At 33.7% G+C, this 24,926-nt stretch overlaps 1 protein-coding gene across 3 annotated transcripts in view; it reads right to left on the bottom strand.

Moving 5' to 3' along the window:
* The window catches only part of LOC140448135 (uncharacterized), a 546,485-nt gene that overhangs the window by 33,984 nt on the left and 487,575 nt on the right, over window positions 1–24,926 (bottom strand). For 2 of the 3 annotated variants that reach the window (XM_072541218.1, XM_072541221.1), the window contains exons 3-6: window positions 24,298–24,391; window positions 17,534–17,889; window positions 9,385–9,607; window positions 357–547 (exon numbers count right to left, since the gene is read on the bottom strand). In XM_072541218.1, the coding sequence (XP_072397319.1) occupies window positions 357–547; window positions 9,385–9,607; window positions 17,534–17,889; window positions 24,298–24,391 (864 nt within the window). The remainder of the gene's footprint in view (window positions 1–356; window positions 548–9,384; window positions 9,608–17,533; window positions 17,890–24,297; window positions 24,392–24,926) is intronic. The other variant, XM_072541219.1, reaches the window with a different exon arrangement.

Below are 24,926 nucleotides of genomic sequence, written 5' to 3'. Positions count from 1 at the left end.
AAAGAGAGGTCATCCAATAGGACAGAATGGGACTCCAACGTCTAGTTATCAAGAAACTCTAACGTCTAATCGTCAAGGAACTCCTCCTGTATTAACCAATGGAACAAACCCAACACCAACAAAAAGAACAAGAAAAACTCCTGCAAGACATCAAGAGATACCGTTAAATTGCTACCTGTTAGATACTGCTCTCGAAACTATCTAACAATAACTTCAGATTTCTTCAGAAGTATTGTAAACCTAATACTCCGGCGACATGACTTGAAGGAGAAAAAATGTTGATTTTTTAAATTTATACTTTAAAGTTTGATTTAAAATTGAGCTTAGTAGTTAGTAAATTTCGATAAAATATTTACCTCTTAACTTCTCTATGTCTTTCTACAGCTGTAGGCACAGTTCTAGGAGGCATCCTAGTAGGTGAGGTAATAGGGTAGACGCAATGGTTGTATGGCAAGCTTCCAAAACGGTAGCCAGGTGGAGGAGGCGGCGGATTCAATGTAAAATCGTTGCTCTCCCAACCAAATGGACGTTGATGTTTCGTTTTTGGCTGTTAAAAAAATGTTTATTAATACTTTTGTGATAAAAAGTTATGTTACTGAAAATAAATTGTTTTCAAACTAAATTAAAAAAGTAATAATTACTTTAATTATTGCTTTTTTAATTTAAAAGTTATAAATTATTTATTAATTAGGACAAGAAAGAATATTTATAAAATAAAAAAAATGTGTCAATATTAGAATAATATGACAAAAAGCGTTCCTTCTTGTAATTCTCGTTATTTTAAAATTTATTAGTTGATAGTCTTCGTTATGAATACTGATCAATTTTTTTTCAGGCCTCTTAAAGACTTTCTTTTTTTTGTGATTAATATTTTGCTCCCAATAAAATGAGTGCCTTTGATACTACCAAGTATAATAGTACACTGATGAAGCATTACACGGGACCTTTTACCAGAGACTACTTTTACCTTTTTTACGTACCGTACGCCCAAATATAGTTGAAGATCGATGTATACTCTTATACCGCTGTGGCGCCCTTGAGGGGGGACTAATAGAATATTATTTTATACCGGTATATATTATTTTTAATCGGTATAAAAGGAAGCTGATGAAAAAATACATGACATATAAAGAAATAAACGCTCATACGGTATTCATTGATCTTGAGAAAGCATACGAGTTCCTAGAATTTTGTGATGGGCGCTCAATACGAAAGCAGTTCCGAGTGAATATGTGCAGATTGTGGGAGACATAATAATGTCGCTTACAGTAAATTGTAATGAGATCATAGAACAAGTCCAATAACATATCTACCTTGGTTAAATTCTAAAACTTGACAAAGATAACCAAGGTGCGGAAATCATTAGAAGAACAATATTGGCATGGGCAGGATTTATCATGATTATATCGATGACTAACCTGGACCTTAACTAAGACAAATATAAACAAACTAGCCACAATAGAAAAGGCAATGTTAGGTATATACTACTAGGACATATAATGCGCCATAGGGAATTTGAGCAGCTCCAGGTAATATTAGAAGGCAAGATTGAAGGGAAAAGGGGCATAGGACGAAAGAAAAAATCTTGGCTACGAAACATCAGAGATTGGACCCACATAAGAGGAAATGAATTAATTCATTAAGCCCAGAACAGAGAGAAATTTGCCATATTGATCGCCAACCTCAACAGAGAAGGCACTTAGGAGGAGGAGGTATACTACTGTCAGATAAAAAGAGAAACGATTGGGTTAGGTTAGGTTAGGAAGTATATTGCTCAGGATAGAGATCGATGGAAGGAGTTGGGAAAGGCCTTAGCCTAGAAGGCTAAAAAGAAGAATAGGAAGAAGTGAGCAACATGTATAAAGGATTAATAACTGGTGTTAGGATAGGTGTGGGAGATACTCATAAATTTCATGTAAAAAAAGTATTGCACCAGAGCTCGGTGCAGTCCTTATTGATTCTCATGGATATTTTTTCAGAAAACAGCAAAATTACAGGGTCCCAATCCCCGGTGTTTATTGTGTTCTAATGATGTAGTGTTAGAAGGAAATACTGAAACGGATTTAGAACAAAAACTGAAAAAGTGGAGCGAAGCTCTTGAGGAAAAAGGTTTAAAACTTAGTAGGACAAAAAGAGAGTATTTGGAATGTTCATTTAAAGATGAAGTTGTTACAAATAAAATGATAACTTTGGATGGTAAAATGATTATGAAAAGTAATAGTTCTAAGTACCTAACATGGGTATTACAGTTAATAAGGAAATAGAGGGAGATGCGTCCAGTAAAATTAGGATTGAATGGATGAAGTGGAAGGAAACGAGTGGTGTGTTGTGTGATACTTACAGAAATTCAATGAATATTATTTACACAGAATGGCTTTAGCTTCGATACATAAGGATTATTTATTCTAAGGTTTAATGTATCTTTTAGTAATTATTCTGTTAATATCTTTTCGAATAAAGTATTTCGCTGGATTTTTTTAACTTTAGTGAAGTACGTATTTTACAAAGCGCGATATTAAGTACTTGGAAGAACACACTAGATGAATTTAAGTACATCGTTCGTCCTTGCAGTCTACCTTATTTATTAGCAATATGATATGATACTACATTTGGCTTTCCGATTGCAGTGAATAAAATTAAGAATTGATTAGGTCATTATCTAAGCTTTATTTTTTCTTGCCTCATAAGATGCTATGACACACTTGTTTATCTAATTCATAGACACTAGTTAATTCGTCAAAACACTTCAAGGCTATACCCTATAAATTCCATATTAATCCATTACAAAATCCCTCTTGATGGACAAGCCATGGTTTTAACACACCCACACGTCTTCCTGGAAACAAAATGTTACATATACTGAAATGTGTGTGGTTCTACTTTCATCTTTTATTTCTTGTCCGATCAATCACAGACAACATTCCAAATGAACAACACGGAGTTGATGAAATTCCTTGGGCAGACTGTACCCAATCTTATTTAGGCCAAACAAGCCGTAGAATCCAAAATAGGATTTATGAACATTCCATTTCCTTTCTCAATTCTGACTCAATTTTAACTCTATGCCAACATCTTCATACAGGTCACAAAATTTATTTTTAAACTAGAGGACCCCCATCCGCTTCTATAAACCAAGAATTATCCGAGAGGCCATAGAGATTAAAACAAGAACAAATTGTCCCAATAAAAGAGATGAAGGCATCCGATTATCTTCGACATAGAGACATTTTATAGATCCTTATTCTACTAGGACCAATTTCAGAAAAAATGTCGACTTTATAATAAGGTCAGTAACTTAAACATCTCGTTCAAAACTAGACACAACTTCAAGTCCATCTTTAGCGAAACCGAAGATAAAATTGACACATTTAATAAAAGTGGCATTTAAAAACTGTCTTGTGGAGTTTGTAACACGACTTATGTGGGTGGAAAAATAAGAACCCTTTCTCAAAGAATCAAAGAACATTTTACATACAAACTTTCAAAATTGTTTATACTGTTGTTAAAAGCCACGTCTATAGTTAAGACTTAAAAAAACGAATCACTAAAAAGATTATTACAAGAAACAAAAAAAGAGATAAAAAAGTAAAAGACAACTTAATTAACTTTGTTCATAAACGTATAATTTATTGACCCTTTATCACAGATATATAAAATGTAACTGTCAAGAACAATAGACAAACAATATAACAATGAAATGGTTAAATAGCTGTGTTTCAAAGCAATCGACTACATATTGAAAACAATTTTAATCAACATGTAATGTTTTATATTTAAATGATTTCAATTAGCATTTAACTAAATAGAACTGAAGTTATTTAATTTATGTCCAAATTAAATAAAACAGACAGCTGAGTTGGTAAAATTTAAATGTCTCTTTTAGACTCCCGTTCTAAAGCGATGTTTACGCTGTAGGTGGTAATTTAGCGGTGTAATCTGCGGTTCCAGCTCATGATGATTTTCAATCAGATCGGTTTTGATGTTTACACTTTAATTCAGAGTTTAGTACGCCCAATTAACTTCGAATATAATTAAATATAAGAATTTAAAAAGTTCTATGTAAAAAAACTCTATTTATTATTAAAAAGGAATTCGATAACCAATAATTTTCATTTTAAATTCAATGTAACAAATCTTTTCTTCTGCTTTATATGTAGACACGACTGTCTGTTTTTCAATGTGCTATTCAATGCTTCTATTTATTACCCAATCCTCTTTGCATCTCCGTAATGTATCTGTACTTCTAGCTTTTTTCCATAGTGTCTTGCCATGAATTTTCTAAGGGTTATCATCTCTGCTGTTTCTTCGTCTTCTTGAAGTTCCTTCTCCTATCAGAGGTTGGAAATCAATATGGTGATTTTAACTTTTCTTATAGCTGTTCTAAATAATTAAGTTAAACTCATACTAAACCATTCCCTTAAATTTTTAAGCCACTGCCATGGGCGCCGCCAGGACTACTTTCAGGGGGCGCATCTGCTTTTCGTGGGAGTGCATTTGCATCTGCACATACTATTAACTAATATAAAATATATAACTATACATGTATAGCTACGTCTTTTCTTTCCGCACCCCACTGCCGGCGTCCATGCCAACAGTAAATGTCATTATTAGTCTAATGATTGTTTTGTGCGTTTCATGTCTTTCCCGATATTTCTATTGTTCCATATTGTTTCATTGTGGCAGCCTGCGGCTCTGTTTGCTCTATTCACTTGATCTTCCACTTATGTTTCGAGATTTTTGTACATAGACAATGTGATGCCCAGATTATTTTTGTTCAAGATACTAGGTGGTTTTATAAGAAGTAGTCTCATTTGAAATCAAAAATATGTTTTTCCAGAAAATTCTTTTGTTTTATTCGATAAAATTCGATATTCACTTGACTTAAACTATTCTAGGGATTTTCCAAATTCTGTATGCTGTCTGAATATAATTCTGGAAGCTCTGCAAAATAGGTGGTCGTTTCGGTAATTATCTCTTCGTTCAGGCTACAATACACAAACGAAAACCCATAATAATCCTAGGGGTGCAAATCAGAAGAATAAGTCGGACGGGAAAACAATTAAAAGCTCAACTCATGAACCTTTGCAACCGTCATAAGATTCTTGCGAGTCTGTGTATTGTCTGAGAGAAAACATTATTTTTTCTGCATATGGGAGCGATTTCCACTGAATTCCTACTACAATTTGACAAATAATAAACACTGATATAAGCTATTAATAGATTAATCTTTTTTAAGATAGTCAACCTTTTCAATCTCAAAATATAGTAGCCATAATCTTCCCGATCTATTGAGCCACTCTTAGCGGCTTTGGATCAATTTTGCCGGCTAAAGTACACTACCATTCTGGTCTATCGTGTGTAGTAATGGATCTAGGTTTCCAGGCTGTAATAAGGTCCGGACACTGCTGAGAAGGGTCACACTATAATATTTTTGGTCAGTGGTGGCTCCCATTGACAGGATAATTTTTTCATATTCCAAACTTAGTTCAAAATATGACTAGTGTGTTCTTTACTAAATCTTGTAATCCTTTGGCAATTAATCGCCCCTTTCATTTTACGATCACAAAACCGTTTCTTTGACTTTCTTCACGGTTACATATTTTCCGGTGCAACTGAATCGAAGATCTGTCCAGTACGTGGTTCATCTAATCTAGATATACTGGCACTACGACATTTAAGAAACCAAAATTTGACAGTCTGGTCTGAAGGAGCATCCTTCTTCTTCTTCCTGAACTTTTCCCTTTTCCTTTTGGATATGACCAAACCATTGCAGTCTTTGTTCTTGAATCTTTTTTGAAACTGTGGTCATCTCGATTCTTTCCCTAATCAAGTCGTTTTTGATCCTGTCCCTTCTAATCTTACCCAACCGCCGCCGTAACATTTTCATTTCAGATAACTCCATCTTCTTTTCCTGAATCTTTTTACAGGTCACACTTCACCGCCGTACACCAACGTAGGTCTCACCACACTCTTATAAATCTTTCCTTTCAGTCCTTCCCCGATTTTTAGATTACAAAGTACTCCGCTCATTCGCTTCCAGTTAAACCAACCAACTGTATCCGGTGGGTAATTTTTCGATCTAGTGTCCCATTTACCGTTACGTAGGAGCCAAGGTATTTAAATTCTCCTCCTGGTCTTAGTTTTCTCCAAGCAATTTTAAGTCCCCAACCATTCCTCTTCTTTTCAACCACATATACTTCGTTTTCGACCTGCTAACCTTAAGTCCTCCCTCATCAACAGCCTTTTCCAACACTCCAGTTTCTCCTTTAACATATCTTTGCTCTTCTCTAGTAACACAATATCATCAGTAAAGGGCATTGACCAAGGAGCCCCTACCTTATTTTCTCTGCCAGTACATCCATAACAATATTAAAGGGGTAAGGACTTAGTAAAGAGCCTTAATGCAAACTAACGGTCAGCGTCACTGGAAAACTTTCGGTCAATCAGGCAGCAGTCCTTACTTTGGAGTACGCCCCCTTATACATTTCCTTTATGAGTCTTCCTTATTTCTCAGGAACTCATTTGACTTTCATACATCTACATAGCTCTTGTTAGGAACGGTATCGTACGCCTTCTCAAGATCTATAAATATCAAATATTCTTCTCGCTGTATTTCTCTATTAACTGTCTCAAAGCAAACAAGGCATCCGTTGTCCTCCTCCCTGGCATAAACTTAAACTGTTCTTCTCCTATCGATGTCTCTCTCCTTAACATTAGCTCTATAGTTCTCTCTCAAATTTTCATTCTGTGCGACATTAACTTTATCTCTCTATAGTTCTTACAGTCCTGAATGTCCACTTTATCTTTATACAATGATACTATCACACTCTCTCTCCATGCATTGGGCATCATTTCTTCCTCATATATCCTACTCATTATTTGTCATAAAAAATTATTTATGACAAAAATATTATTTTATGGCAAATTCCATCAGGTACTACTGCCTTAACATTCTTATTTCTATTTAACTTCTCGACAACTTCATCTCTCGCTATCCCCGTTATTACATTCTCTGGTGTTCTTCATTTAGCAATTTTCTAAAGTGCTCATACGATCTTTGATTTATTTCAAGATCGGTTCTTAATACTCGCCATTTGATGACTTGTCCCTTGCTTTAGCAATGCTGTATAACCTTTTCATCCCATCGAGTGTTTACAACTGTGCAGATATATACCTTGTATATATCCTTATCCTCCTCTCTTTTAGATCTGTTATAGTGCTTTCTAGCCCCTTTCTTCTCTCTAACCTTCTGTTGCACTATATCTTACACTACTGTTTGTATATTTTTCCTCAAGCTCTTGAAGCACTCTACTCTTAAAGACTAAATCTTTATCCTTTAACTTCCAGCACTTTACTTTCTGGTGTCCTACTTGCTTTCCGTTCCGCCGTACCGGTATCTCCGTATCCACTATCACCAGCATTAGTTATATTATATTTAATTAGGTTTCCTTTTGTTTTCTTCGCTGTTTTATTTCTCAAAATAAGAAAGTTTAATCAGAGATCAAAAACAATATAAGCATCTGTCAAAAATATAGTAATGGTTACATCGCGCTAAAATTTGACATGTATGCCTAAAAAGGTTAGACTTTCTAGATTAAGATCGAAGCGCCCTAATCGGACGATAAAAAAGAACGTTTCTCCTATCAAAGACATTAATTTCGAGAGTAATTTTAAACGAAAAAGAAAGAGTAATTAAAATTACTCAGTTAAATAATTATTGAGGAGTGTAGGAGAGAATCAACTACACGGATAAATACCTATGCGTTAAAACGTTGGAACCTGCCATCAGGGTCGGCGATCACGGACCTGCAAGGGATACCCTGCAGGCGGGCGCCAAGATGAGCTTTTTTTCTGCTAGTATTATACAAAATAGTAAAATATAAAAATAAATTTTTTATTATGTGGATTTAATTCCAATACGCTAATCTGTGTTTGTTATTTTTGCACACACACGTAAAATATACAACACATACAATTAATACCCTGTAGTAATATAATTAATTGGTAAATATATTATGTTTCAAAAAACAAACAACTTGGCGCTTATTCGAAATGCTTTATTTTATTCAAATTTCTGTGAAGTTGTTCAAAGGCTATAGCGGGATAAGATGGTCAAAAGTTTTCCCGATCAGCACCGCTACTTGTGCTTTCAATAAAGCATATAAAAACTTGACTTCATAAAAATTTTTAGCTTCCCAGAGGCCATAGAACGTCTTAAATCTAAAAAAAGAAGCTTATTTTTTCTGGACGCAATTTTGTCTTAAAAAATCTGAAAAAAATCATGAAGATGTATCTATCGAATACAAAATAGCCTGATTTTTTCAAATTTTTATATTGAAAATTGAGTCTAGGAAACATCATTGAAATTTTCAATAATTTCCTAGGTTATGTTAATAATATTTGGCTAACTTTTAAATAGTTTTGCACTTTTGACCATCTTATCCCGCTATAGCCTTTGTTTTTGTCTTTGCAGTGAAAAGCGTAAATGAATGATTTGTAGTAAACTAATTTTACATAAAATTTAGTTTAATAGGAGCTTTGGCAATTTAGTATTCTATGTGTCTATTAATACAGAATAGTTTGTATGCTTACTGTACAGTTAAAAGAGCATTATCTAGTGTTGCATTCAATTACCAAAATATGATTCAAGTTAAAAAAACCGAAGACCGCCTATGCTAGTTTTGCAGGCGGGCATTTTATACCCTAGGACCGGGACTGCCTGTTATATTTTTATATGACGAAGTAATTTTTGGAACATTTAGATTTTGCTTGACATTGATGTTTCCTGTTGACATAAATATATTCGTGGTCAACACATCAAAAATATCTTTTTACTCAGAATATAACCTAAAATCATACGTACACGTTCGGGTTTTTACATCGGAAAAACATACTATTTTGGTAGTTAACAGCTGATTTCGTCTCTCGAAGTCAGTTCTTCTAGGGGAAAGTCAGATCATGCAGTTATAATGGCTCACGTTACTACCGACTTTTCTGAAGTTAATACTGAACTCTCTCAAATCGACTGGCATTTATTTTTTGTAGACTTAAATGACATTTCATTGACTGCATTTCTCGATACCGTCCACAATATAATTTCTACAAATACACCTTATTCATAATAAACAAAGTATGTACATAAAATCGAATGGTAATTTTGTAATTTTATTAGTCTCTCCCAGAAGTACTTAAATTTATTGCTAAAGTTATTCGACTTTAAATTACATTACAAGTAACCATGTCATGTTTATTTATATATGTTATAATTACAAATCTCGTAAAATAACTTTATAGCTTTCGTTTTAAAATATACATTTTCCTTGTGTAAGATTCCACCAGTATATACAATAAATAACAAATTTATATTAGTACCTTAGTACTTACCAATGTTGTTTGCGTGGCAGTATGTACGGGATCTAGAGGTAACCCGTTGATGATGGGAGCGGCACTATTATCATTTTGAAACCGTTGCGGGGGTGGAATAGTATCCATACGCGGAGGCAGTTGAGTGAGAGGAAAAGACCGGTGGCTTCTGCCCCCACTGCCTCCTGTTACGGAATTAACGCTACCACTGCGGGATTTTGAAGCGCGATGGGTAGGTGAAACCCTGGAAACAAAGTTAAACATGATAATATAAAAATTCATATTATGGAAAATTAAAAACGACTCTTTTAATATAAATGGATATTCAATATATCGTAAAGACAGAGAAAATCGTGTGGTGACGGTGTATGCATGTATTTATTTAATATTATTACCTCAACTTTCAAAATGAACATTAACCTATTAAATATTCCCGGAATAGATGCAATTCACTTATCTGTTACTAAAGATCTTTTTTGCCTTAATTTAGTATGTATATATCGTCCACCTGTTACACTACTTGCACATGAAATGTTTTTTTTACAAATTTTGAAGAACTATCATCTCTTGATAATCTTATCATTACTGGAAATTTTAATTTCCCAGAGATGATCTGGCCAATAACTTCATTATCTGACGTCGAAACCGATCATACTTTGTTTAAAAGCTTTGTAGTAAATTCAGACCTGATACAACTCATCATAGAACCTACTAGATTTAGAATTAATAACCAACCTTCTACTTTAGATCTAGTATCTAGTGCTTATTAACGACGAACAGCTGATTTAGTCTCTCGAAGTCAGTTCCCCTAGGGAAAGTCAGATCATGCAGTTATAACGGCTCATATCCAGTTTAATCAATTGATACCGTCCACAATATAATTTCTACAAACACCACCTTCCCTAAGATTTATAAAAACAATCTTAAACCCTGGATAGATCGAACAGCAATAAAACAGATTAATCACCAAAGACATCTATGGCGGAAATTTAAACTCACCGGGCTTCTCAGTGATTTAAAAAACGACCGCAGATTTTCAAATAACTTACAAACATCTCTAAAAACTCTAAGACAAAATTTTGAAGCAAGCGTTATTGAATGTGGTAACATTAAAAAAGTCTACAAATACATACGATCCTTCTTGACGTCTAAAATTTCCATTCCTATACTTCAAAAACCCAACCAGATTTTATGCTCTTCTGACAAAGAATCTTCCGTAACTCTTTAGCATTTTCACAGGTTTTTACTAAAGAATCGAATAATAGCTGCTATTAACTGTAATCATGTCGGCGCATCTTTATGGAAAGTTGAATTCACAGTGGATCATGTCAAACAACACTTAATTAAAGTTCGCACAACCGCTTCACCTGGTTTAGATAGTTTAACACCAAAACTGTTAAAAAGATGAGCAGACACGCTTGAAATATTCTTAACGCTAATTATGCAAACTTCTTTTATCCAGAATTCCTTACCCCCTAGTTGGAAATTAGCATCTGTCACCCATTTTTAAAAAAGGTAACAAACTGGACCCCAACAATTATCGTCCAATTAGCTTGCTGCCAGTAGTTGACAAAGTCACAGAAGCCATTATTAGCGAGGAGATGACCAAATTCCTTCTCCAGGAACATGTTATTCCAACACAGCAACATAGATTTGTTTCTGGTCGCTCTACTCTAACCAATCTACTACATTGTGTTAACGACTTGAAGTCATCCCTTACAATCCCAACATTTCGGAGTTCGCGGTACTTTACTTCGTCGGATAGATGATTTCCTGACAGATCGACATTACACAGTTAGAGTTGGCGAATCATTTTCACAAGACAGGTTAGGGTAAAGTGGAGTGCCCCAGGGTTCTGTCCTTGGACCACTGCTTTTTACCGTTTATACCAGCGATGTTCCTTATTACGTTTCAAGTAAAATATCGTTCTATGCTGATGACACAAAAATATATGCCAATCCAACCACAAACCAGCTAACCCTCCAAATGGACTTGGACTCTATTTTAACTTGGTGTTACCAATGGCTACTACCCTTAAATGCGGAAAAATGTGTAGTGCTTCGAATTAGTTAAGATAACCCACTTGTGCCATACTTTGTTAACGGGCAACCATTAGATCTATGTTCTCGTTTAACGACCTTGGAGTTATCGTAAACAGCAGCCCAACTTGGTCCAACAATATTACTTCTATTTGTAGAGGTGCGAATTCTATACTCTATCTTATTCGGAGATGTTTTTCGAGAGTTTCAATGCAATCATTCTGTAAACTTTACACTCTGTACGTAAGACCCATTCTTGAATACGCTAAACCAACGTGGTATCCTGATTTGGTTCGAGACAAAATTTTGTTGGAAAACGTTCAAAGAAAAGCCACTCGAATTCCTTTGGGACTAAGAAGACCTTCTTACGCAGAAATACTTAGTATGGCTAACCTAACTTCTTTTGAACTTCGCCGACAAGGTGAAGACTTATTTACTACTTACTAGATTCAAAATATCAAATTTCAATTTTGGACATATCGATGAAATGTTTACCATAAATCAAGATGAACGTCTCAGAGGTCACGAGTTTAAACTTAAAAAAGAGAACTTTTCTACAATATTAAGACAGAACTTTCTACCAAATAGAGTTTTTGAGTGCTGCAATAACCTTAAAGATAAGATTGTCTCTGCTCTCTCTACCAACGCGTTCGAAAACAGCCTCGACCGTTTAATATTATAGTTGAAATATTGTCTTTCTTTTAAACCAAAAATTGTAATTTTGTAATTTTCTAGTAGGTTACTAATATAATTTCTTGGTTTTTGGGTATATTAGGGACTTGTCCCTCTGCTCTTGCTTATGTGTAATAATAATAAAAAAAATATATAAGTAGAGTATCCTATTTAAAAAAATTGAAAGTTTGCTTTACCACGTAGTTATTAATCACCCTGTAGTACTGGCATATTATTCAAGCCTGAAGAGTAGTATTGCCTACATTTTTTCTAAATAACTTTTTTGAATATTCTGCACTATATTGGAATTATCGACCAATTTCGCGCTAAAAACTCACCCTGTAGATGTAAAAATGAAAATAATGAAATGTGGATTGCAGGTACATAATTCTTGCATAATTTCCTAAAACTGCAGTGGGCATTATATAAATTACATCCATACTTCTTTATTTATAAATTATTTTAATTCAAAATTAAACTTTTTTTTTTGGACAAACTATATAAATAATTATGTTAATCTTTTATAGTGCTAACTAGAGAATTGAATACCCTTTCAAATCAACTAATATACAATGCCTATTCTCATTTTAAAAAATCATTGACTACTATCATGCCCAGACATATCCACCTATTTCGAAATTTGTCTCCAAAGCCGCCTATTGCCGTAATTTTTCCCGTCACTGTATGTTGTATGTTATTCAATTTAGTATTAACCAAAACTAATTTGAAAAATATTTATAATATAATCTTTCGTAATATTTTGATTACAGTAAATGCATACACCGATATTTTATTTGTAAACAATTAGTAATGTTTATAAAACGCACAAAATACACAAAACAATAATTCAATAATAGCCTGTAAATTTTATTGTCTTAAGAACGCTATAAAAATATCGCATAAAAACTGGCTGCTGTTGACGTTACCACGTTTTTAGGTTAGGTTAAACGTAAACATTGAATAGTATTGTCAAATTTTAAGTATGAAATCAAATAAAGTTAGGTCGACTAAACAAACTCGCTAGAATGATTAAAATATCGTACCAATAAGTTGTCACTCTATCGATTTCGTGCACATCAGTTAAATTATTTAAGTAAACGTATACTGCTTGTCGTTTTCACATAAAATATACATAAACTATCCTTATGTCAACAATTTTCTTGTGTCAGTTTATATTAAGAAAATTCATATGTATCCTTTCACACCTGAAGAAACCGCAAGCGGCGTCAAATGTCAAATAGAAAAAGTCAAAACTATGTCTGGTGAATCTCCCAATTCTCATAAAAATGAGTTTTTTGTATTTTCGGACGTTAAAACGGCTTTACCGTCTTTAAATTCGGCAGTAAGTACGACGAAAGATGTTGGGATACAAAATGGAACCGGAGGTATTTGTTTACTCTCATCAGCTATATCCGTTGAACATGACAAAATGGAAAGTATATCAAAATTTTCTAATATAGTATCGACAAGTAGATGTGAAGACGTTATTTTTCCTGGCACTGAAACCACAATGCCATTGTCCGAAGTCTCACCGTCCTTGAAAATTAAGAAAATTGGAAAAGAACGCAGATATACACTAAATAAGAAACAGAAAGTCAAAAAATGTGATGAAAAAGACGACGACTGGATAGATGATTGCATGTATTATACTCTACAATGCTGTGAGTGTATTATTATATAATCTTATTGTTCAGTTCGTAGCTGTAAGAAAAAAGTTTACCTTTCGCAAATTCTGTTAAATATTTCAATGATGTAAGCAATCGTTTTGTAGTAAATAAAATATTAAAGCTTTTTAAGTGTTGTTTTTGCTGGATAGTTTTTATTTTCGGTATTGTACTAGAGTTCGTCATCTACGACTAGTTTCATACCTTTTAGACATTTGTCGATTCATCTTTATCTATTTGCAGTGGCATAATCATACCATCTGAGGCCAGTAACAAATTCATTTTAATAAATTTAATTATAAAGTACTAAGATGGTTACCCAATAGTGCAGTTTGTCAGAGATATGACCTTTAAAAATCATACAGACAAGATGAATTTTGCTGAGAATGACAATTTTGGAGTCTCAAAAAGATGCAATAAAGTTCTACATCCTACCCACCGGCTTCCACCTAAAAACCCCTTCCTGTATTGAGAGCGGAACGAGAAATCGATTTACTGAGAATCTATACACCGTAGAAAATATAGAAAATAATGTTTCAAATAAAAAAAGTAGCTGATTTTTGAACAAAATTGTTTAGTACGACTTTAAATGTAGAGTGAACCGTTCTGTCAGAAACAACGATTGAAGCGACCGGCGATTTTGAATTCCAGTTCTTTCTTTCTTTCTTTACTGGCTTTACAACTCGGGGTGAGTCTTCGCATCCACCATCGCCCTCCATCCTCTACGATCTTGCGCCTCTATTTCCCATTCTTGTACCCCAATTCTCGATAAATCGGCTTCAACCTTCTATCCTTCATCCTTCCATCTTTTTCTCGGTCGGCCTACTGATCTTCTACCATCTGACCTTTCAAAAAACACTGTCTTTAACACTCTGTCATCCTCTAATCGTACCACGTGACCTGCCCATGTTATTCGATTTGCCTTGATTAGTCTAACTATGTTTTCAGTTCCATACAGAGTCAAAAATTCAGCATTGCAGCGTCTTCTCCAATCCCCTGTGAATTCATCTCTTTGAGGGCCAAATGTTATTCTGAGAACTTTTATTTCAAATACTAGAAGCTTATTGATTTCCCGCTGGTTGAGAGTCCATGTTTGACTGCCATTCCAGTTAAGGCGAAATCAATTTTAAATAATATTTGTATCAGTTCGACGGTAAAAATTCGATATCTTTTGATCAGAGCGTGTTATCGATAAAAATCAAAATGCGTTGTTGATGGGAATAGAGCAGCTTTTGTATGTAATTTTTGTATTTTGCCGCAAATAAATCAGCTTTTATAAAGATGTTAAATAAATAAACGGTACGAAATTGTTGCCATTTTTTATGATTTTTATGAGATCAATAAAATATATCACTTTCATTGACCACTGCTCATTTACATTTTTGTTAAAAAATATCTGTTACACTTTTGTTTGAAAGATTTTTTTCTACGGCGCGGCGTACAGATTCTTAATGAATGCATGTTTTCCGTTTTCTCCGTACGAGAGGGTTTTTAGGGGTTTAACCACGAGTGGCAAACTTTTTTGCATCTTTTTGGGGTCCCAAAATTAACTATCTTAGCAAAATTCAGTTTGTTCATATGATTTTTAGAGGTCAAATCTCTGAAAAGACTACAATAACATAATTAAAGTTTAACGATCACCAAATTCATCATCAAAGTTTATGTAGTATGTTTTATCTCGTAGAGTTTTTTAAATAGTGTACCGAACATGCTTATTTCGACGTAGCCCACATAACGGTTGCATCTCGAGGCGACAATGATTTGTGTTCGAGAGTCTTCTGGATGTATCAACCGGCGGACAGATCCGAGGCGCTAATGCAAGCAAAATAGAGGTGGACTATTCCAGATTATTCTAGTACATAAAAACTTGTATATATAAGCAGCGCTGATATTAGATGGTTTAGTTGATAAGATATATTCGTACTGTAAACTTATAAATAAATATATTTACGTAAATTAGAACGGCTCGTTTTAATGATAAATGGCAGCCTCCCTCAACAGCTACAAGACGCCCAAGCAGATGATCCATGTATCAAAAAAGTATTGGATTGGATGCATCGAAGTCTCACCTACTTGGCAAGACATTAGTGCATGCAGTTGAGAAGTCAAGTCTTACTTTAGCCAACGGAATTGCCTAGTGCTAAAAGATGATCTTCTGTATAGAACCTTTGAGAACGATGATGGTACAGAATCTAAGCTTCAGTTGATTGTACCTAAAAGTAAAGTGTCAGAAGTATTGCGCCAGTTGCATGACGGTGCATCAGGTGGACACTTTGGTATTACGAAGACTCTGCAGAAGGTTCGAGAATGGTTCTATTGGATGAACTGTAAAGATGATGTAAGAAGATGGTGCCGGAAATATGAACTGTGTGCAACCAGTAATGGTCCAGTTGCTACATAGAGGGCACCCATAAAACAGTGCAATGTTGGTAGTCCTATAAAAGAGTAGCAATCGACATTGAAGGTCTTCTTCCAGAGACGAATGATGGATATAAATATATCCTGGTAGCCATGGATCATTTTACGAAATGGACTGAGAACTATGCGATTTGGTATTCCCTTGCCCGACAACATATCCAGTTAGCCAGTGACAGAATGAAAGATCAATATGATTCTCGATGCAAGAATGAAAGCTATGAAATAGGTGATTTTGTTTGGATTTATAATTCACAACGTCGTCGAGGCTTGTCTCAAAAAATGCAAAGAAAATGGGAAGGTCCGTATGAAATTAAAAAGATAATCAATGACGTAATATACCGAATTAAGAAGTTGCCGAAAGGTAAACCAAAAGTAGTTCACATAAATCGTCTTGCAACTTATGCGGGCTCAAATGAAACAGAAGAAGCACGAACCCTTCAACATGAGATCAAAGATGACCGACGACCAAGCTTTAATGAATTTATATCAAATTACGCAGAGAGAAAGAGTGCTAGATTCGGCGTGATCACAGAAGTTCAGCATGATCTTTTTAGTGTTCCGCATAATGTCTATCTAGCCCACTGTGTTGCCCAAGATCTTAAGATGACTAAAGGAATCTCGTCCGTATTTTATAAGAAGTTCGGTCGTTTGGACGAGTAACAAAATCAGCAGACTAAAGTTGGAGGAGTACTGAGATTAGAAGATGGTCCTCGATCTTTGCTGTATATAATGACCAGGAAGTCGTCTACAGACAGGGCAAGCTACGAGGATATATGGCGTGCTCTAACTAATTTGAAGAAAATTGTGTGCAATTATGACATCAAGAATTTGGCCTTACCCAAGATAGGCCATGCACTAGAAAATCTGGATTGGAAGATTGTCAGAAGCATGTTTGAAGTGATCTTCCGAGAAACCAGCGTACGAATTACTGTGTGTTGCATTAATCTGAAGAGATCGTGTCCTTCAAAGACAGTAGACTGTTATTTCTTTCTGAGGGGTTCATGTGGAGCTGGAGAGTCCTGTAGATTCCGCCATCCTGGGCCTAAGTATAGAGTTGCTGATCGGGATGCTCAAATCTAAGCTTTATTTATTAGATCATGTTAATTAAATTTGTGGCAGGTTCGAAAATACAGATTAAAAACAGTTTGCATTATTTTGCTTATTAGCATTGTTATGCACTTAGTGGAAATTGGTTTTTAATTTAACTATTAGTATAATTTTAAACCAATTTTTAAATACCCAAATTTTGTAATCTATTTGTTTGAACTGTAAGTATTAACTTGATTTCACGAATATGAACCAATTTATGCGACATTTTTCTCGGTGACATTTATTAAAAATGAAGTTGTAATTTATATGTGATTAATGCACACTTACTTAGGCAATAATGTAGCTATTAATCTCTGAGCCTCCTCAGGGGGCGGCGGGAAGTCGTCCGGATCTCCAGGTCTAACAGGTGTCGTAGGCGATCTTAATTGATGTGGAGACAGTAACGGCGGAGGGGGATTTTCGTGATGTTCCGCCAAAGGTTTAAAAGATAAATTAAATTTAGCTTTTCGACCGTTCATACTCATGTATCCGTCGTCTTCTGACTGGTGACCACCCAACGAAGGACTCTCGTCGTCAGGGGTTGTCGTAGCTCCACTGTTAGGAGCAGTGGAGTTATGATGATGGTTGTTGCTGGTGTGATGACGGAGTTGAGGCGTTGAGGTCGAAGTAGTAATCTGTTGAATCTGAAATAAAATAATATATAAGACTTATGACTTAAATTACTCCCATGTCCTCTCCTTGTCTATTGCACATTGGAGACTATTTTAAAATATTCAGTTTTACCTTACCGTTTGCTTATATCTGGGCGATAAACTGATATAATGTATGAAGTTTGCTATTTTTCATACTGAAGGTATATGTTCGGAGAGGTGGCATTCAGATTTTTGCAGAAAAAGTTGTGAGATAACTTTAGTAATAATAATTGACTTATTCTCTCCCCCCCCAAATAGATCGGGAACATTAGTAAAAAAATTAAAATATTTAAAAATTACTAAAAACATCGATTTTTTTTCTACTTTCCTCAATACGTTTTTTAGGCATATTTGAAATGTCTCACATTTGTTGCCAAAAATTAAAACCGAAATTTCATGTCGAAGGTTTTGAAGATTGGGCTTTATTAGTGGAATCGTAAAAAATAACAAATATCGCGCAAAGTTTATTTATTTAACACTTTTATAGAAACTGACTTTAATTGCGGCAACATGCAAATTTACATAAAAAAGCTGCACTCTTCATCTTTAAAATGCTTTTTGATTTTTGTCGATAGGACACTCTCATCAAAAGATATCGAATTTTTAGCGTCGAATTAACACAAACTTTATTTAAAATTAACTTCGCGCGCGTAGCCGTGTCGTTTTAAGCGATATTTTTGAGAGAATGGTTTATTTTACACAAAAAGTGCTAATAAACATTTTTGTTTAAAATTTTACCAGCTACATTTTTTATTTAAAATATTTTTATCTAATTCTCATAGGAAAAGAGTTCCGAAATAAAAAGATAATGTTTTAAATATTATTTGACCGGTTGTATCTCAGGAACCCCCGATTGTAATTTAACTTTTTTTTTTAAAGAAGAGTCTTGCCGAGTCTTTTCTAACGCCATTTTTTGAATTTAATTTAAGCTAGTAGTTACCGAGATATTCTATTTGTTTACAAGCCAAAAAATTGTTTATAATTTAAAAACATTCTTGAGGCCCTCCAAATAATCCGATTTCCATTCCATAAAGTACGTTAGGTAGAATAAGTACGTTTCTATAATATAAGTAAAAAATTGGCAAACTTCTATATGATTTAGTTTTTGTTGTGAAGATTTTCAAAAAATTCAATTTAAAAAAAATTTAGATTGCAAAATTATTATGCAAAATCTATTAAATCGAATTAAATGAAATTTGTCTTATTATATCATAAATATTTTCTAGAGGAATTGTAAAGGTCCTAAGTGCGATATAAGTGGTTCAAAATGTCAAAATCATTGAATACAAAAAGGCTTGTTTCCCCCTCTTCTGCAAAAATCCGAATGCCACCTCTCACATCCAAATTTAGTCGTTTTTTACAGATCGCCCTGGTCTAGCTAGCAGTAAAAGCTTCACTTCTGAGTTTGCATAGTCGTTGTCGCTGTAATATGTCTTGTTTTGCCAGCCACTTTAGTAAAAAATTCAACTCTCTAACCTTCTAAGCAGTTATTCTGGAATAGCACCACCCCATGATTTAATAATTTCGGTCTGAATTGATGATATTTCAAGGTCTCTAAAGATTTGTTCCAGTTATTTGAGTCCAAAACTACCTTCTTTTTGACCAAGTAGAAGAGATACTTTACTAAATGCAAGATATTTGTATGTTGTTTGAGTACACAAGATATGAGTACCAAATAGTCGGTAATAAATGAGTTTTCCCTCCCATAAATAATAATAAAAGTCACTTCAAGTATTTAATTGGTGACTTTAATAACACAATGTAAAAGAGAAATGGTAAGGAACCAGTCATGGGAAAAAAATCAACAAAAAACAAAATTTGTTTAATTTATTAATGTTTGTACTTTGAGAACGATTTTCGAAGTGGAATTTGAAACGTCAATAAACTTACTTTAACCTTCAATTGTGGATTATTCCCATTAAAATAGTAATTTCAGTCGTGGGAAAGTATGGAGTCGGTGATAGAAATGAGGGACAGAAAGACTGGTTCAGTTTGCACATGTCAAAACATGCCTATTACAGATATATTCTTTAAGAAAAAATCGAACAGAAAATAGACTTGGCTAGCACCAAATGGAACCACTAAAAACGAAATTGACTTCATTTTAACCAACAAGATTGCTACAATTGAAAATGCCACAGGATTTTTCACAGATAGACTGTGGTAATAAACAAAATGTAGAAATCAAACAAGATTTTGAAATAACTCATACAACAAATAAATATAGAAAGGAATTAATTGTAAGTTTATACATAGTTACTTAGCCAACTTTTAAAATTAATGCACATACGTGACATTTTCATGCTATAAAGTAAATTGTGTTACAAAGATTAACTACCTGGTACGATATTTATCACCAATAATCTCTCAATTTACCTTAAGGATGCCCACGGCTATTATAATTTAACGCCTATATAAATTCACCTCAGAAAACATACTTGGATTTTAGCGACCCTTAAAAACCTGAACATTCCCGTCCGAAACATTTTCTTATACATTTTACAAATTAAACTTCAGTGGAAGAGGAAAGTGAAAAACTCATCGACTGTAAAGCGGAAAAATTGTTATATAATTAAAACCCAATTTAGTTTTTAATTGGAAAATTAAATGCTCAAAATGCGCAACGATCGTGATGCACGCTTCATAAAATATCTGTTTGCGTTGGTTTTATGGAAGTAACTACAAAAAAAATGTAAATATATATAATTATATATATAAATATATATATATATATATATATATATATATATATATATATATATATATATATATATATATATATATATATATATATATATATATATATATATATATATATATATATATATAGATACTGAAAAAGCGATAAACGCTTGTAATCAACGTTAATCAGTTAGACTATAAACTATTTGGGTATGCAGCGGAAGATAGGACAAAGAAGTACTCTTTTTAGTCTACCAAGCTTTCGCAAATCTTTATTTGCATCATGAAGGTGCTACAATAAACAAAATTAGTACAAATTACAGAATAAAAATAATTTTATACCTTATACTAATTGAGATTAGTTGTCATGGTGTTTATAAAATTCTACAGCAACTCATCTAACAGTTTTTTGCAATTATCTTGGTGAATTGTTTATGTAGTATAATTTAAAAACTCGCAAAATAAAAAACTTTTTAAGATCTCCTTTTATTTGAACCATTTTTCTCAAAATTTATACGAAACGTTTTATGAGCAAAAATGTTTTTTTAATTTTCTTGATTGTTAAAAAACAAGTAAAATCAGCTGTACGTCTTCAACGATTTGTCATTAGCTATCCCTCATATGTCATCAGCTATCCCTGAGTCGACCAGGCTACCTTCACAAACGACAATGGCAAAGAATATGGTTTGTGGCAACATATAACAACAGAACATTGATGGAGAACGAGGAACTTGAAAACGAGCTTAAGCAGAAAAAATGGATATACTTGGATTATAAGTACGGCGGTAAGGTAAAAAACAAATGGCACTTTCGTCGGGAAACTTATTGATTATAGAGGAGAGTCTTTTAATGATGGCCTTGGATTTATGGTAAATAAAAAACACACAAAGAATATCCTCACAACTAAAAGCATAAGTGATAGATTCATACATCTTATCTACAAAGTAAAAAAAAACATTCGATTAAAGGTCATCCAGGTATACGCACCTACCAGTGCCCACACTGACGAAGAAGTTGAATGGTTCTACGAAGACCTTAATACTGCGATACAAGAGGTAACCACTAACTATATACTGATGGGAGACCTTAATGCCAAAATTCGCCACAAGCAGGATGGTTCAGTTTGTACTTGGGCCTCACAGATATGGCAATAGAAATGAAAGGGATCAAACTTTTACAGAACTTCTTCTGCAACACAGGCTATATGTCATAAACACTTATTTAAAAAAAAGCAACCAATGAAAGAGGACTTGGCAATCACCAAAAGACGCTGTTCAAGAGGTAACTGTTTTTAATCAATTTTCAACCGGAAGTAACTATAAAATGGTTAGAGCAAATATTGTCTTAAACGTAAAGAAGGAAAGAAGAAATAGGGTAACAAGGAATAAACATATATTACGATTACTAACACAAGGGCATACCAGAAAGAAACAGAGAGTAACCTACAGATAGACGTGCAAAATGAAAACAATATTGAGCAGTTTAACAAAATGTTCGTGGACACCCTAAAGGTACAGAAGAAGCTCCAAGCCAAGCAAATATTAAAGATGAGAATTTTACAGTAGATACAAAAACCTGTATAAGATTTTTACACGAAATGGATAATTTTTTCACACCTAGACTGAGGTACGTGGAAAGAAAACATTTTTCGGGACGTATCGGAAATCGTCCACGTATAACTTGCCGTAGACATAAATTACAAAATGTGTAACAGCCTATTCTGTCAGATCCGTCCGACTATTAGAAGGTAAATTTTTTTTCTAATTTCATTGTTTTTATAAATGTTCTTAAAAAGGCAAATATTTAAGGAACTATAAGTTTAAACAATAGTTTCTTTAACATCTCTCTGAGTTTTTAGTTTTATACTGATGTGACTCTGAGCTCCTGATATTATCCGTTACAACTTTCAACATCATACAAAAATAAGGGATTACACAATAAGTCTAAAGAGGGAAATTAGACAAAAAAATCATACAATGCGTTAAGGTTTAAATTAGATATACACACTATAAATGGCAACACTGCGCGCCGTCGACTTTCCACGAATTTCCGTTGCCCCGTTGCCAATAATTTGTCATTATACAGTGGTTGTTTAAAGCAATAACAGTGTAGAGTTTTTAATTTATTTTTGTAAACAACATGTCTATACGGCGGCAGAAAAGGTTCAAATAATAACATGGTTTGATGGTGGTAATTCTGGACAAAACTGTGTAGATTTATTTTCTGTGTTTTTTGAGGGGAGACCAATTTTTTGAGTACAGTCAATTCATACAGGAAAGAGAATACTGGGATACACAAATTTGTGCAACAATAGAGGTAGATTCAACACGTTCAAGTAGAAGCGTTGCTTGCTAGAGATGTTAGTAATGTTACTCAAACGAAAGTGTGCAAAAAGCACGGTTACATGATTTTTAAATATTCAAAAACGCAGCAGCTTTATCCAGACGACTATTTTACATGAATGGAGTTTTGTAAAACTCTAATAACGAAGGTTAATGATGAACCCAATTTTATTAAAAAAACATTATATTTACTGATGAATCTTCTGTTTCGTTAGTAGCGAGACACAGTCCTTCTATTACGAGGTATTAGGCGCGGGAAAACCAGCACAGAAGTGTTGTTTACCAAAATCAACGTCCTCGAAAAGTTAACGTCTGGACTGGCATTTTAGGAGACCACATAATAGGTTCATTTTTTATTGAGGGCAACTTGAATAGTAGAGTATACCTCGATTTGTTACAGAATCATGTTCTTCCCGCTATTCTCAATGTAAATCTGGAGTATGTTTGGTTCCATCAAGACGGCTGTTCAGTTCGAACGCTCGAACAATTAGGAAGTACTTAAACAATACTTTTCCGAATCGAGTTATTAGTGAAACAGGCGATATTAAGTGGCCTGCGCGATCTCCAGATCTTATACCCATGGACTTCTTTTTTTTTGACATTTAAAAAGCATCATCTACGATCATCCTGAGGCTAGAGCCCAAAATTTGGATGAATTAAGAAACCGAATAAGTCTCCAATTATATTACAGCAGAAAATGTTCGCAGAAGTTTTTATGACAGATTGGGATACTATTCAGCCGTAGAAGGTCAAATATTTGAATCATTTCTGTAGGGCATAAAGAATTATTTCTTATTTTATAAGGAATTATTTTTTATTTTCAATAAGACTAAATATTTTGTTTTATCTTTTTGAACAAATGCGCTTTTATTTTTAATTTAACCACAAAAAATTGTTTACATTATTAAAAACCGATACAAATGCACCACCTTATATGGTCAGTGTATTTTTATCGAGATTATGTTATAAGAAATAAACCGGGTGTACGTAAGCAAAACAAAAATCGACGGACGGAGTTGCATATCTCTTGCGTTATGTGTTATGTGTTTTGCGTTGTTATGTGTTAATAAACGGTTTTATCGTTTTCTGTTTAGGAGTTAAGGTGTCGGAGCTGAGGGGATCAAAAAATTACAATTACCTCGTACGCGGCAATGTTGCCGATTTTAGCGCTTTATGTATTTGCAATATCTAATCCAAAACTTAACGTACTGTATAACGACGTACCTATAATTTCTGCAATGTTTATATAAAAGTTTAGTTACATAAAAAAATATACAAATTATTTATTAAATAGGTCAGTAAAGTTTTATTGCGCATTTGATAGATAAATAAAAACAAAAATTAAAATGTAAAAGGGAAGTCTTCGAATACTTACGTTTTGAACCTGATTCGCATTTTCCACATCATCGAATTCAGAGAGCACTCGATCTAACAACTCGATGGAACGTTGGACGTCGTCACCACTACTACTGAAACAAAAATAAAAAGGTTAAAATGGCGCACTTGAATGATCAACGATCCAAAACAAAAACAAAAATATATGCTTGAAATGAAAGGAATGATTTAAAAATACATGTTGATTCGAAACGAAAACATTTTAAAGGCTTGAGTGACACAAAAATTATTTCATACAAAAATAAAAGGACTATATCAAGTCAGCTGTTCAACATTTAATAAATAATGCAGTTGAACTAACAATTTTCTAACGTCATTTGTCTTTATTTTTGAAGGACACGATAATAATAGTAGATCAGGATGGATCTGTTTTAAGGTGAATGTGAGAGCTGGCATTCTGATTTTTGCAGAAAAAGTTGATAACAATGATACTAATTGACTTTCCCTCACTCTCAAATAGGTTGGAAATATTAATAAAAAAATTAAAATATTTAAAAATGATTAAAATCTCAGTTTTTTCTCCTTTCCTTGTTTATGAATTTAAAATGATTCATTTTGGAGCAACATCGTAATAAAATAAAACAGCCATAATTAAATTTTATATAAGAT

Source organism: Diabrotica undecimpunctata, chromosome 8, assembly GCF_040954645.1.
Source record: "Diabrotica undecimpunctata isolate CICGRU chromosome 8, icDiaUnde3, whole genome shotgun sequence".
Classification (NCBI taxonomy): Eukaryota; Metazoa; Arthropoda; class Insecta; order Coleoptera; family Chrysomelidae; genus Diabrotica; species Diabrotica undecimpunctata.
Note: the sequence above shows the minus strand (reverse complement) of the source record. Positions and strands in the feature narration are given on the sequence as shown.